The sequence below is a fragment of the Erinaceus europaeus genome, chromosome 17 (genome assembly GCF_950295315.1).
Source record: "Erinaceus europaeus chromosome 17, mEriEur2.1, whole genome shotgun sequence".
NCBI classification, from domain to species: domain Eukaryota; kingdom Metazoa; phylum Chordata; class Mammalia; order Eulipotyphla; family Erinaceidae; genus Erinaceus; species Erinaceus europaeus.
Genome location: NC_080178.1, coordinates 36,953,146 through 36,965,767, shown reverse-complemented (window position 1 = coordinate 36,965,767; position 12,622 = coordinate 36,953,146). Strand labels below are relative to the sequence as shown.

At 35.1% G+C, this 12,622-nt stretch overlaps 1 protein-coding gene across 1 annotated transcript in view; it reads left to right on the top strand.

Moving 5' to 3' along the window:
- ANO3 (anoctamin 3) overlaps positions 1-12,622 on the top strand; it is a 361,962-nt gene that overhangs the window by 285,325 nt on the left and 64,015 nt on the right. Inside the window, exons 13-15 of the mRNA XM_060176666.1 lie at positions 6,971-7,053; positions 7,992-8,132; positions 8,997-9,161. Of these exons, the coding sequence (XP_060032649.1) occupies positions 6,971-7,053; positions 7,992-8,132; positions 8,997-9,161 (389 nt within the window). The remainder of the gene's footprint in view (positions 1-6,970; positions 7,054-7,991; positions 8,133-8,996; positions 9,162-12,622) is intronic.

The following is a 12,622-nucleotide window of genomic DNA, read 5'->3' as shown; positions in this document are numbered from 1 at the left end:
ATAATAGAACACAAAATGAAGGGATGCAGATTATTACTGGAAATTATATTTACAGTCATTGATCAAAAGAATGCCACAGGAGCACCCAAGAGAGCTAGAGTAGGAGAAAACAACTTTGAAGACAGAGATCAAAGAACAGAGAAGTCACTGTCCGAGAGTGATTATATACGTATATTATAATTTTAAATAGTTACTTGGGGGTTATTTTGATAAGAGTTATACTAAGACAATAGTTAAAAAAAAAAACTCAAAGATGGCCCAGGCAGTAGCACAGGGGGTTAATCACACCTGGCACAAAAATCCTGGTTGGAGCCCCTCATTCCCCACCTATGGGGGGGGATCACTTCACAAGTGGTAAAGCAGGTCTTCAGGTGTCTATCTTTCTCTCCCCTTCTCTGTCTTATTTTTCTCCTTCAATTTCTCTCTATTTTATCCAAGAAAAGCAACAACAATAATAACAATAAGGGAAACAAAATGGGAAAATTGGCCTCCAGGATCAGTGGATTCCTAGTGCAGTGCAGGCACCTAGTCCCCCCTGGAGGAAAAAACAAAAATCTCAAAGAAGTCAAACTGTTATCTCTAAAGGTTTCTGGATGACTTTTTCAAAGACCAATAGTTAGAAGTATCAAACTATTATCTCTAAGGGTTTCTGGATGACATTTGCAATGACCATTAGTTAGAAGTATGATTGTTAATGAGAAATTAAAGTCTATGAGTCTTTAAAGAGGGAGAGAAAATGGGGAGCATGAAACTCACTACATTACCTTTAGTCATTAATGGTGTAGAAGATGAATTATCATCATCATTTGACAATGATACATGGAAATTGGAGCTTTGGAACAAAGGAGATTTCAGTTAGAGCAAGATGAGAACTCATGAAAAGCATTTCCTTGATGAATTTTAATTAAAGAGAATATAGTGAAAATATCCCAAACAATTGGATAAAAGTAGGAGATGTCCACAAATGCAATCCCATAACTGCACTTGTAAAACATTACCCCCACCCAACAAAATTATAAAATACATAAAAAGGAAAAAAGAATTTTTATCTGAAAATTAGAAATATGATCTGAAAATTAAGGACCATAATGATATCAGCCCTGATTCTAATGAATCCAGCTATGAGTGATTACACACTGGAATGCCAAGATGGAGAGTTCTAATCATTGTCTAGTCTTAGCTCATAGAAAAGTTCTAAAGTGGAACTTCATGCAAGAAAACAGCCTTCCAATCTGTTACTGTTCTCTTAAACAGTTACACTATATTCTTTTATGTGAAAAATACCACAGCTGACTCATTCCCCTTTCACAGAATATATTCTTATGAAAATTCTTTATTTTTTTCCTTTATTGCCCTAATTTTATTATCATGCATAAATCCTTTAGACAATCATTATTCAGTTTATCAGTAATGTAATGTCCTTATGCATGGATTTAACTGATTGAAATGCAAAACTGAGAGGTTGATAATATCTCTATTTATTTTGTTACCTATAGGAAAATGTCCAAACGATTTATTATTTCTTTTAAAAATTATCAAAGCAGGTAATTAGAAAATGCTGGTATCTCTAATTATTTTATTTCTAGTTGGAGAAGTTTTAATAGCTAAATAATGTCATCAACAATAGCAGCACAAAGTTTATTTACTGAGTCACTAAACAGTTTTTGTCTCATTGAGTATATGATTAAATCCTGGATAAGAAGTATTATGTTGCTTCTTCATGGCTGTTACTACTAATTCAAGTATTATTATATAGTAAGAGAAATTATTTCCAAAAAATAATTTATAAACATTTCTGATATGTTTTCACTAATTTCCCTACAAAAGAAAAATCCTCGGAAAAAAATAACATTAGTATCTCTTTAGAGACACTTATTAGAAAAAGGGAAGATTAGTGGTCAGGTGTTTTTCAGATAGTAGTCATTTTTAAAATCCAAATAAAAACTAAAGGACGTTGGTCAAAATAATGTAAATTGTTGATTGATATATCACAATCTCATTTAGTCCTTTTTTCCAAATTTCCTTAATATTTACCTATCGTGTTAATTTCTTCCCAGAAGCCTGTTGCAAACTATACTATAGAAAGGTTTAGTGTTTATAAAAACCTACCACTAGTGTAAAAAAGTATTTGTTTCTGGATTCGAATCTCAAATCAAAAAAGACAGCAAGAGACTGACTACAGTACAAAAGCTGCCTTCAGTGCTGTGCAGCTAGGCTTAAACCTAGGCTGTGCACATGGCAAAGCAGCACAGGATCCAAGTAAGTTATTTACTTTTCTTTTGAGTCTTTTTTTTTTTTTTTTTTTAGATAGAGGCAGATAGGCAGAGAGAGAGAGGCAGAGTGCTTTTTGGCATACTTTTATAATAGTGACAGATTGAACCTACAAAAATAAGTTTTCAAGGCTGAATGATGTTACATCCAGTTGAGTGTACGTTATCATCTGCAAAAGGCTCTGATTACCACCTGTAATGAGTGGGGCAGAGAACTCATGAGTGGTGTAGTAATGTTCCAGATTTCTCTTTCTTGCTTCCTCTCTACCCTTCCCCAATTTGTCTCTATTCAATAAATAAGTAAAATAAAATAATACTATATAAATAATATATATAAAAATACAAGTTTTGGGTCATGGACATAACACAGTTATTATGCAAAACACTTTCATGCCTGAGGTTATGAAGTCCAGGTTCAATCTCTGACACCACCATAAACTAGAGCTGCAGTAATCTACAGTAATAAATCTGGCAAGAAAAGAATAGATTTTCAGTGTTTTGAGTTGTAAAGTTGATATTACCCTGTTCTTATAATGTAGTTATTTGTTGTTTGTTTTCTTACTTAATATTGGTACAGGATGAAGAAGGGAGAACAATCAGAAGTAAAATTAAAGATTTCTTATTCATTTATTTCAACATCAATATCACTTTATTGAGGCAATATTAATTTACCTATTTTTTGTCACAAAATTACATTTCCACATTTCCAAAGATAGGTATCAGTAAAAAAAATAATAATAATGTCTAATACTTTATCTTTTAACTTACTGAAGCTGAGCAATTAACTAGAAGTATAACTTCACCATGCTGTACAAATCAACCTCAGATCAATTTATTTATTTCACAACTTCCACAAGAGATTTTGGAGCTAGTGCTAAACATCCAACAGTCTCTTCTCCATTCCTCACCCCCAGAGACGTGGAGTGACTCAGGGAAAGTTGAAGCATTACTGGGATGTTGTGGAACTAAGTGTACAAAGTGAAATAGGACAAAGATTTGGCTGAGAATGAGTGAAATGTATGACACCCATCTTGAGGGAATGTGGAAATATAGCCTGTGACAACAGCAATTCTTTTTTTTTTTTTTAGAATTTATTTTCTAATTTTTTAATTATCTTTATGTATTGCATAGAAACAGCCATAACTGGAAAGAGAAGGGGGAGCGAGAGGGAGGGAGTGACACAGAGAGATACCTGTAGCCCTGCTTCACCACTAGCAAAGCTTTCCCCCTGCAGGTGGGGACCCGGGGCTTGAACCTGGGTTCTTGTGCAGTGTAATGTATGTACTCAGCCAGGTGCACCACTGCCCGGCCTCCAACAGCAATTCCTTAAATTGATGTTCCCTTAATAAAGTGATACCAGTTAAAAACATACAAAAATTTTTATGTTCTTAACAAGACAAGTAATCTTTGTTAATCAGTTCCAGGTATGACTATATCAAGTCTGATTCAGACCAATATTTAAAATCTGCCTCTTCACACTTACTTATAGACTTGGTTGTATTGATTACCTTTTTCTATACATGTACAGTAACTCCATAAATTACATTTCTATAGTGTTTTAACCTCTCCCTCCCCAACCAAAAGTAACTTTGCACAGCACTGAAATATAAGGTGTTTATCATTCATGGCCCATTTGCTTATTGTAGAACCTGTTTAGCAAGATTACTATTTCTAACTCATGTATGGTGTGTGATGTTGCAATGCTGCATAGGGAAAATATATTATGCCTGAGGATGTTGCTAAAAATAAATCTGGGAAATGGAAAATAAGTCATTATTAGTACCTGGGTATACTCCAAAGTGACCTTTTCAGAGCTATTGCTCTGATAAAATGCTATTTCAGTTGGGGAGGGGGGTGGCAGGTGATTGAAGATGATTTAAATATTTGTCTATTCTGATTAAAACAATGATTGGAATCCTTTTCTGTTTTCCCAATTCAAATATATTAAATTTCCTTTATGCTAGGAATTGAACTATCCTACCTTAAGTTTCAAAACTCTTAAAGTACATATTTTTCCAAGTAAATTTAAATGGATTACTCACTTTATGAAATGGACAATAGAGGCTTTTCTGGTTAATCCCTCATTCTGTTTCTCCAGTGGAATTCTATGAAGGCTATTATTATTATTATTATTATTATTATTATCACAGGATTTATCACTGGGACTTAGTGCAGGCACTAGGAATCCACTGCTCTCAGTGGCAAATTTTCCTTTTTTTTTTTTTTTTCTGGTTTTGATGGGACAGCCAGAAATTATGAGGGCAGGGATATATATATATATGGAAAGAGAAAGACCAACACCTGAAGACCTCCTTCACTGCTCAGGAAGTTGCAGGTGGGGATCAATTGGGAGACTCAAAGCCAAGTCCTTGCCCATGGTAATGGGTGCACTCAATGTGTGCACCACTGCCTGGCTTCTGGAGGCTGTTTTTTAAAAACTGCTGAATTAATGGAAAGATCTTTTTACAACCACTGGATTCTATGCAGTAATTCCATTTAGAAAATCTGTATTGATCATCTCAGTGTGTCAAGTACCAAAAAAAAAAAAAAAAACCCTAAGAAAAGTGACGGTTGGTAACTTTACTTTCAAGAATGGGAAATAGCGAGCAAAAGGACAAGTGTCATAAAGTGATACTTCAGCAGATACAAGGTCAGTGATAAGTATCAACACTCTGTGCCCTGTTTTCTGGGAATTTAAAATTGATAACCTGCAGCACATGAGATACAGAATCTAACTTCATTATATGCATTATGTTGTGATTATAATCTTTGCCACTGACTTTAGATCACAAAGGAAGGTCACTGGAAATGGATATGAGAATAGAAATACAAGAATACATGTTCATCTTCAAATATTTTTTATTTTATTTTATTTTCCATTTTATTTTTGTTGCCCTTGTTTTTTATTGTTATTGTAGTTGTTATTGTTATTGATGTCATCGTTGTTAGATAGGACACAGAGAAATGGAGAGAGGAGGGCAGGAGGAGAGGGGAAAAGAAAGACACCTGCAGACCTGCTTCACCACTTATGAAGTGGCTCCCCTGCAGTTGGGGAGCCCCAGGCTCGAACCGGATTCTTAAGCTGGTCCTTGAGTTTTGCGCCAGGTGTGCTTAACCTGCTGCGCTACTGCCTGGCTCCCCTTTTGAATATTTTTACAGTTGAAAGTAGAGACACTCTAGTCAGAAATTAAGAACTGAAACATAAATACAGGATCTGGGAGTTGGATCAGTGTTAGAACGCGTGTCTTGCTGTGGGTGCAATGCCCTGTCACCAAATTTAAAGGAAAAACACGATTAGGGCATCTATACAGTATACCTGGGTAGTGAACTCGCTTTGTCATACACATAGACCAGGTTCCACTCCAGCTTTCACCATAGTAGAAGAAAGTGCTGTGGTATTTTTCCTTTTTTCCTGTCTCTCTTTTTTCTTTCTAGCTAAAAAAAAAAATTGAATGATGAAGATCTAGTGACAATAAAAACAAACTGGGTGAGCAATATTTTAGCATCTACCTCTCCCCATAAAGGAAAAGATGATAAATAAAATATTATATATATATAATTTATAGTTTCTGATAAAATTATTTGCTAACCTCTTTGGCTTTTCTTTCTTATCCATAACTCATATGAAAGTTGATTTTCCTCTGATACAAAATCCTTCACCTTGTGGTCTGAAGATGGCACAGTGGATAAAGCACTGGATTCTCAAGCATGAGGTCCTGAATTCAGTCCCCGGCTGCACATGTACCAGAGTGATGTCTGGTTCTTTCTCTCTCTTCCTATATTCATGAATAAATAAAGAAAAAAAAAGTCCTTCACCTTCATCATTAACCCAGATTCACAGGAACAAGGGGTAAATTGACAAACAAAGAATGGTAAAAGGACAATGACAGGAATACTTCTTTATTGTTTGCTAAATGACTGCCTTCCCTCAACTAGTTATGGATTCCTTAGGTATAGTACCCTATGCAAATACCATCTATGGAAAGATGGATGGGTAGATAGTATCAGAGAATGAATGCATGAGTTATTAATTATTTTTGCCGAGTCTTTAATTCTACAAGGTTAAACCCACTTGTTAAAAAAAGAAAGAAATCTTTCCTTTAAATGTTTACACAGAAAATACAAATAATGACCCAGGAACATCTTACATTTTCTGTCAAGTTGTTTATAATCCATATAGACCATCTAAAATATGCTTTTTTGAACACTGTCACTAGTATTTATTTCCTTTTTACTTCAACTTTGCTCTTTCTTCTCTCCCACTTTATCCTTCTCTGACCCCAAGAAGAGTAATAACTCAGCCTTTTATCTGTCATTTCTTAAAAAAAAAAAAAAAAGAGGGCTGAAGGTCTCTGTGTCTCTTATATAATTTTGAATGTGCATCAGAATAGGCTATAATGTTAACTCACTTTTATCAAAATTGTCTTGTAGCATCACTAATGAGTCATACTAACTGAAGTCTCTATTTTCTTATTCCAATAAACAAAACAAAACAAACAAAAATTCCTCTTTTCTATGAGAGCATATGAATAGCATTGTCTATAGAGAAATGGACAATAAGATGGGGGGATAAAATTTCAACTGTAATTAATAGTTTTAAACAAAAATAAAATGTAAATATATTAATGTAAGAAAAGATTAATTATAATTGAATGTACTGTAGTTGGGTAAATAATTTTAATGATGTTGATGATTTGTAGCCACAGTCTTCCTTGAATTTTGGAAAAGGAGGAGAAGCACATTGACTTATACTTGGGACCTCATTGAATGGGAAGAAGAAGAGGTAAGATTAGTAGAGCACACAGATTACCATGCACAAGAACCTGCATCCAAGCCCCTGATCCCTTCCTATAAGGGAGAATCTTCAGGAACAGTGAAGCAAGTCTGCAGATTCTATCTTTCTCCCTCCCTTCCTCTCCCTCTCCTCTCAATTTCTCTCTGTCCTATCAAATAAAAATAGAAAAAGGAAAGGAAAAAATGGCCACTGGGAGTTGTGGACTTGTAGCACTGAAACAGAGCCCAGTGACTACCCTTGTGACAATAAATAAATAAATAGAGCAAGCAAACAGGAGATAAACAATTAATATAACATGTGATGCAGAAAGTATTCAGCCCTAATTTCCAACTGGAGAACACTTAACACTATCAAATTTTCATTTGATGTTTTGTGTTAATGAAATTTCTTACAATAAAAATAATAGGGGAGTTGGATGGTAGCGCAGTGAGTTAAGTGCACTTGGCGCAAAGCACAAGGACCGGCATAAGGATCCCAGTTCAAGCCCCCTGGCTCCCACCTGCAGGGGAGTCACTTCACAAATGGTGAAGCAGGTTTGCAGGTGTCTATCTTTCTCTCCCCTTCCCTGTCTTCCCCCTCCTTTCTCCATTTCTCTGTCATATCCAACAATGACGACATCAATAACAACAACAATAAAAAAGGGCAACAAAAGGGAATAAATAAATAAATATTTAAAAAATAAATAATAGAACTCAGAAATAGAGTATGTAACTTTTAAAATCAGTTCAATGCTGTCTTATTGAATTGCTAGAGTGTTGCGTTACTTAAAATATAATTTATTTGGAGAATAATTTATATCTGACTTCTAACAAGTTGATTCACTGTCATGACTAAAGTTCAGCCAAATTATAGAAATGTATATCAACTACTAACTTATCTTTTTAATGTTAGTACTGATAGATATGTAACTTTAATTTCTCTTGTAGGAAACACTTCGTCCTCAGTTTGAAGCGAAATATTACAAGATGGAGAGAATAAATCCCATTAGTGGAAAACCTGAACCACATCAGCCTTCCTCAGATAAAGTGTCTCGCCTTCTTGTTTCTATATCAGGAATATTCTTCATGGTAAATTATAACTGATTTCAGACTGCCTTGAGATGTCAGGTTTAAAGGAACAATCTAGATCCCAGTTCATTTCATGATTCATAAAAGGAGGGAGGTGAGGAACAATATCCTTTTCAATACCCTGGCAATACAAACTAACAAGCAAAATAAAAGCCACAGCAGGCTATAGACTAATTATAAAGAGAATGTGTACACATCCTTAACTAAAAATATTCCTTGGGGAAAACCGAAATAATCTGAAATAAAAGTCTAATTCTGAATTTCTTTAATAACTCAGATTATTGGGAGTTGGGCGGTAGCACAGTGGGCTAAGCACAGGTGGCACCAAGTGCAAGGACTAGCATAAGGATCCCGGTTCGAGTCCCTGGCTCCCCACCTGCAGGGGAGTCACTTCACAGGCGGTGAAGCAGGTCTGCAGGTGTCTGTCTTTCTCTCTCCTTCTCTGTCTTCCCCTCTTCTCTCCATTTCTCTCTGTCCTATCCAACAATGACGACATCAATAACTACAACAACAAAACAACAAGGGCAACAAAAAGGAATAAATAAATAAATATTTTAAAAATACAGTTATAAAAAATAAATAAATCAGATTATTTATCTTAAAAACTAAGCATCTATTAAAATTGCATTGGTATTTTAATAATACCAATGCAATAATAATGTTTTGTTATTACATTAAAATAACTCATCTCACTATTTATTGTGAACAAATAATGTAATTTGATTCCATAAAGGGGGAAATTAAATGCATGTATCCTTTCTTGGTAAAACAAACATTTCTTGCTCTTGGTTGCAGTGTGTTTATTGGATGTATTATTTTAATGATACAGAACATGATTTTATCTTCCTGCCTCCCATACTGCAGATTTCTTTAGTGATAACTGCAGTGTTTGCAGTTGTGGTATATCGCCTGGTTGTCATGGAACAGTTTGCATCATTCAAGTGGAGTTTTATCAAACAACACTGGCAGTTTGTAACATCAGCTGCTGCTGTTTGTATCAATTTTGTCATCATCATGATGCTGAATCTTGTAAGTTTTTACAATTCTGTTCTTTCATAAGCAAAAAAGGGTTGGGTATGGTAATATTTGTGTTTCCATAATACTATTATTTCATTCACATGAAAGCCAACTGGTTCAGGAAAATAAGTTCATCTATATGGTTGAGATTATGGATTTTTGATATTAAAATCAATACCAGTTGCTTTGTCTTTCTTACCCTTAGAAAGTATACTAATTTATAACTTTAAAAAGTCATGGCACTGGGCAAGTACTACAGCAGGTTAAGCGCACATGGCACAAAGAGCAAGAATACCAGTTTAAGCAGTGAAGCAGGTCTTCAGGTGTCTATCTTTCTCTCCCCCTCTCTGTCTTCCTCTCCTCTCTCGATTTCCCTCTGTCCTACCCAACAACAATAACAACAGCTATGACAACAATAACAAGGGCTACAAAATGGGGAAAAAATGGCCTCCAGGAGCAGTGGTTTGTAGTGCAGGCACCGAGTCCCATCAATAACCCTGGAGGCAAAAAAAAAAGTCACAAACTGATGAAATAGTTCAATTGGATCATGTGCTGCTTTTTTTTATGTTTACAAACAAGTTTTGAGCCTTAACCCCATCACCTCACCAGCCTACCACCCCACCATCCCACCCTACTGAAGTATACTTATGTTCATCTATCTGTCTATCTATCTATCTATCTATCTATCTATCATCTATCTATCTATCATCTACCGATCTCAGTTATGACCAACATCATCACCATAAAGCTTTTATGATCAACTAACTATAAGCCACCAAACTGGGAAACATGAAATAATTGGATAAATTCTTTAAACGATACAGCCCCCCAAGACTAAGCCAGGAAGGCCTAGAAAACATTAATAGATCAGTTACAACAAATAAATTTAAAAATTCATGAAAACCCTTCTAAACAGCAAAGATCCAGGCTCAGAAAGTTTCACAAAACCTTCAAGGAAGAGCTAACACCTTTAAATTTTAAGCTCTTCCAAATACTTGGGACAGGAATACTCCCTTCCACTTGCTATGAAGTATCATCACCCTGATACTAGAAAAAAAAAAAAAAGAAAAAGAAAAAAATCCCCAGCACCACCATCAGCCAGAACAGAGAAGTGCTATCATCTTGCTCAGCCATTCAAACAAAAGAAATAAAATTAATTTTAAGAAAGCAATACTTTAAAAAAGCAGACAGAGATATGACCAAAAAAGAAAATACTACAAACCAATATTCCTGATGTGCATATATGCTAAGATATTGAACAAAATCCTAGCAAACTGGCTACAGAGATATATTAAAAAACTTAGATGCCATGATGCAATTCACCACATCAATAAAAGGAAACCAAAAATCACATGATTATTTCAATAAATATAGAGAAAGCCATTAACAAGATACACCATCCCTTCATAATCAGAGCATTAAAAAGAATGGCAAGAGATAGAAATTTCCTTAAACTTGTTGAATCTATATGCAGAAAACCTATAGCCAATAAAATATTCAATGAAGAGCAACGAAGCTTTCCCTCTAAAATCAAGGTACAAGACAGCAGTGCTCAATATCTTCATTGCTACTCAACATACTCTTGGAAGTCCTAGATATAGCAATTGGGGGAGAGAAAGAGAATAAAGGGACCCAGATAAGAAGAGAAGTCAATCTGTCACTGTTTGAAGGTTATATGATAGTATACATATAAAATCTGAAAGAATCCAGTAGGAAACTCCTAGAAACTATTAAGCAATATAGTAAGGTGGTAGTTTACAAAATTAACATACAAAACAGCATCATTCCTCTCAGCTCCCATGAAACTTTTAGAAGAGGAAATTCAGAAATTGGCTGCTTTTACCATAGAAGCAAAAATAAATGAATAAATATAAAAAATCAGATATCTAGAGATAAACCTAACTTGGGAACCTAATGTAGGACCATTATACTGAAAGCTATGAGACGTTTTTCAAGTAAATGGTAATATATATTAAAAAGTGGGAAGACATTTCATTCTCATGAATTGGAAGAATTAACATTGTCAAAATCAGTATTCTACCCAGAGCTATATACAGATTTAATGAAATCCCTATTAAAGTCCCACCAAATTCCTTTAAGAAAGTAAAGCAAAAGGTATGAAAGTTTATATGGAGACAAAAATTCACACGATAGCCAATGCAATCCTTAGATAAAAGAGGACTCCTTGGAAAATATCTCTTTACCTTTAAAAATACCACTTAAGGATCACTTCCTCTATAAAATTGTTTCATTGTTCCCATATGTAGTTATAATCTCTTCATTATATTTATTCTTCTCAAAAGGTTCTCAGACGTACCTATTCTTCGTGCTTATCACATTCTCTTGCTAGAATTAAAGAAGTATTATGACTGTCTTCCCGGTATAGTAACTGGGCATGGGACATACCTCTTCTACCCCTTCCAGCATGTAGGATTTACATGAGCAGGGCTCTAGCTTTCTCGATTTTGTGTATGAAAACTTTCTCTTTTAAAAATGTTTAGAACATTTTTCTAATAAATAATAAAGTTTCAGGAGGTTTTTTTTTTATTTTATAGGGATGGGGTTAATGATTTACAGCTCAGTCATCTACATATGGGCACAATATCTTAGCTACCTGTGATGGGTGTCTAAAAAACACTCTAATCTCTAAATTAATACCCTAAACCCTTCACAACTCCCTTTTCCACTCCTTCTTCAGAATACCTTGCTTTGGTGCAGGTACACAACCCTCTATCCAAGAATCACTTTGTGTTTTCCCTTTCTGTCATTGCCTCCCAAGTTCCACTTACAAGTCAGGTCATCTGGTATTCAACCCTGGACTCTTCCTGACTCATCCCTCCCAACAATATTCCTCCAGGTTCCATCCAAGGTGAAGTAATGATTGATATTTTAGAGTTTCTCATCAGATGCATTTTCATCTATTTGGTACGTAATATTAAGTAGTGGCCTAGTTTCACTTTTGTACATGTGGATATCCAATTTTATTAGTTTTTTTTTCCTCCAGAGTTATTGTTGGGGGTTGGTGCATGCATTCATAGTGCATGCACTATGAATCCACTGCTCCTGGAGGCCATTTTTTTTCCATTTTTATTGGCCTTGTTTTTTATCGTTGTAGCTGTTATTATTATTATTTAATTGTTGTCGTTATTGTTGGATAGAACAGAGAGAGATGGAGAGAGGAGGGGAAGACAGAGAGGGGGAGAGAAAAATAGACACCTGCAGACCTACTTCACCATCTGTGAAGCGACTCCCCTGCAGGAGGGGAACCAGGGGATTGAACTGGGATTCTTACGCCAGTCCTTGCATTTGGTGCCACGTGGGCTTAACAAGCTGTGCTACTGCATAGCCCCCTTTTCTTAGTGTTTTAATAATATTAACAAGATTATAAGATACCAAGGGTACAATTGTTTTTTTATTTAAGGAAGGATAAATTAACAAAACATTTTACATTCAGTAAATCTGAGTATATTGAC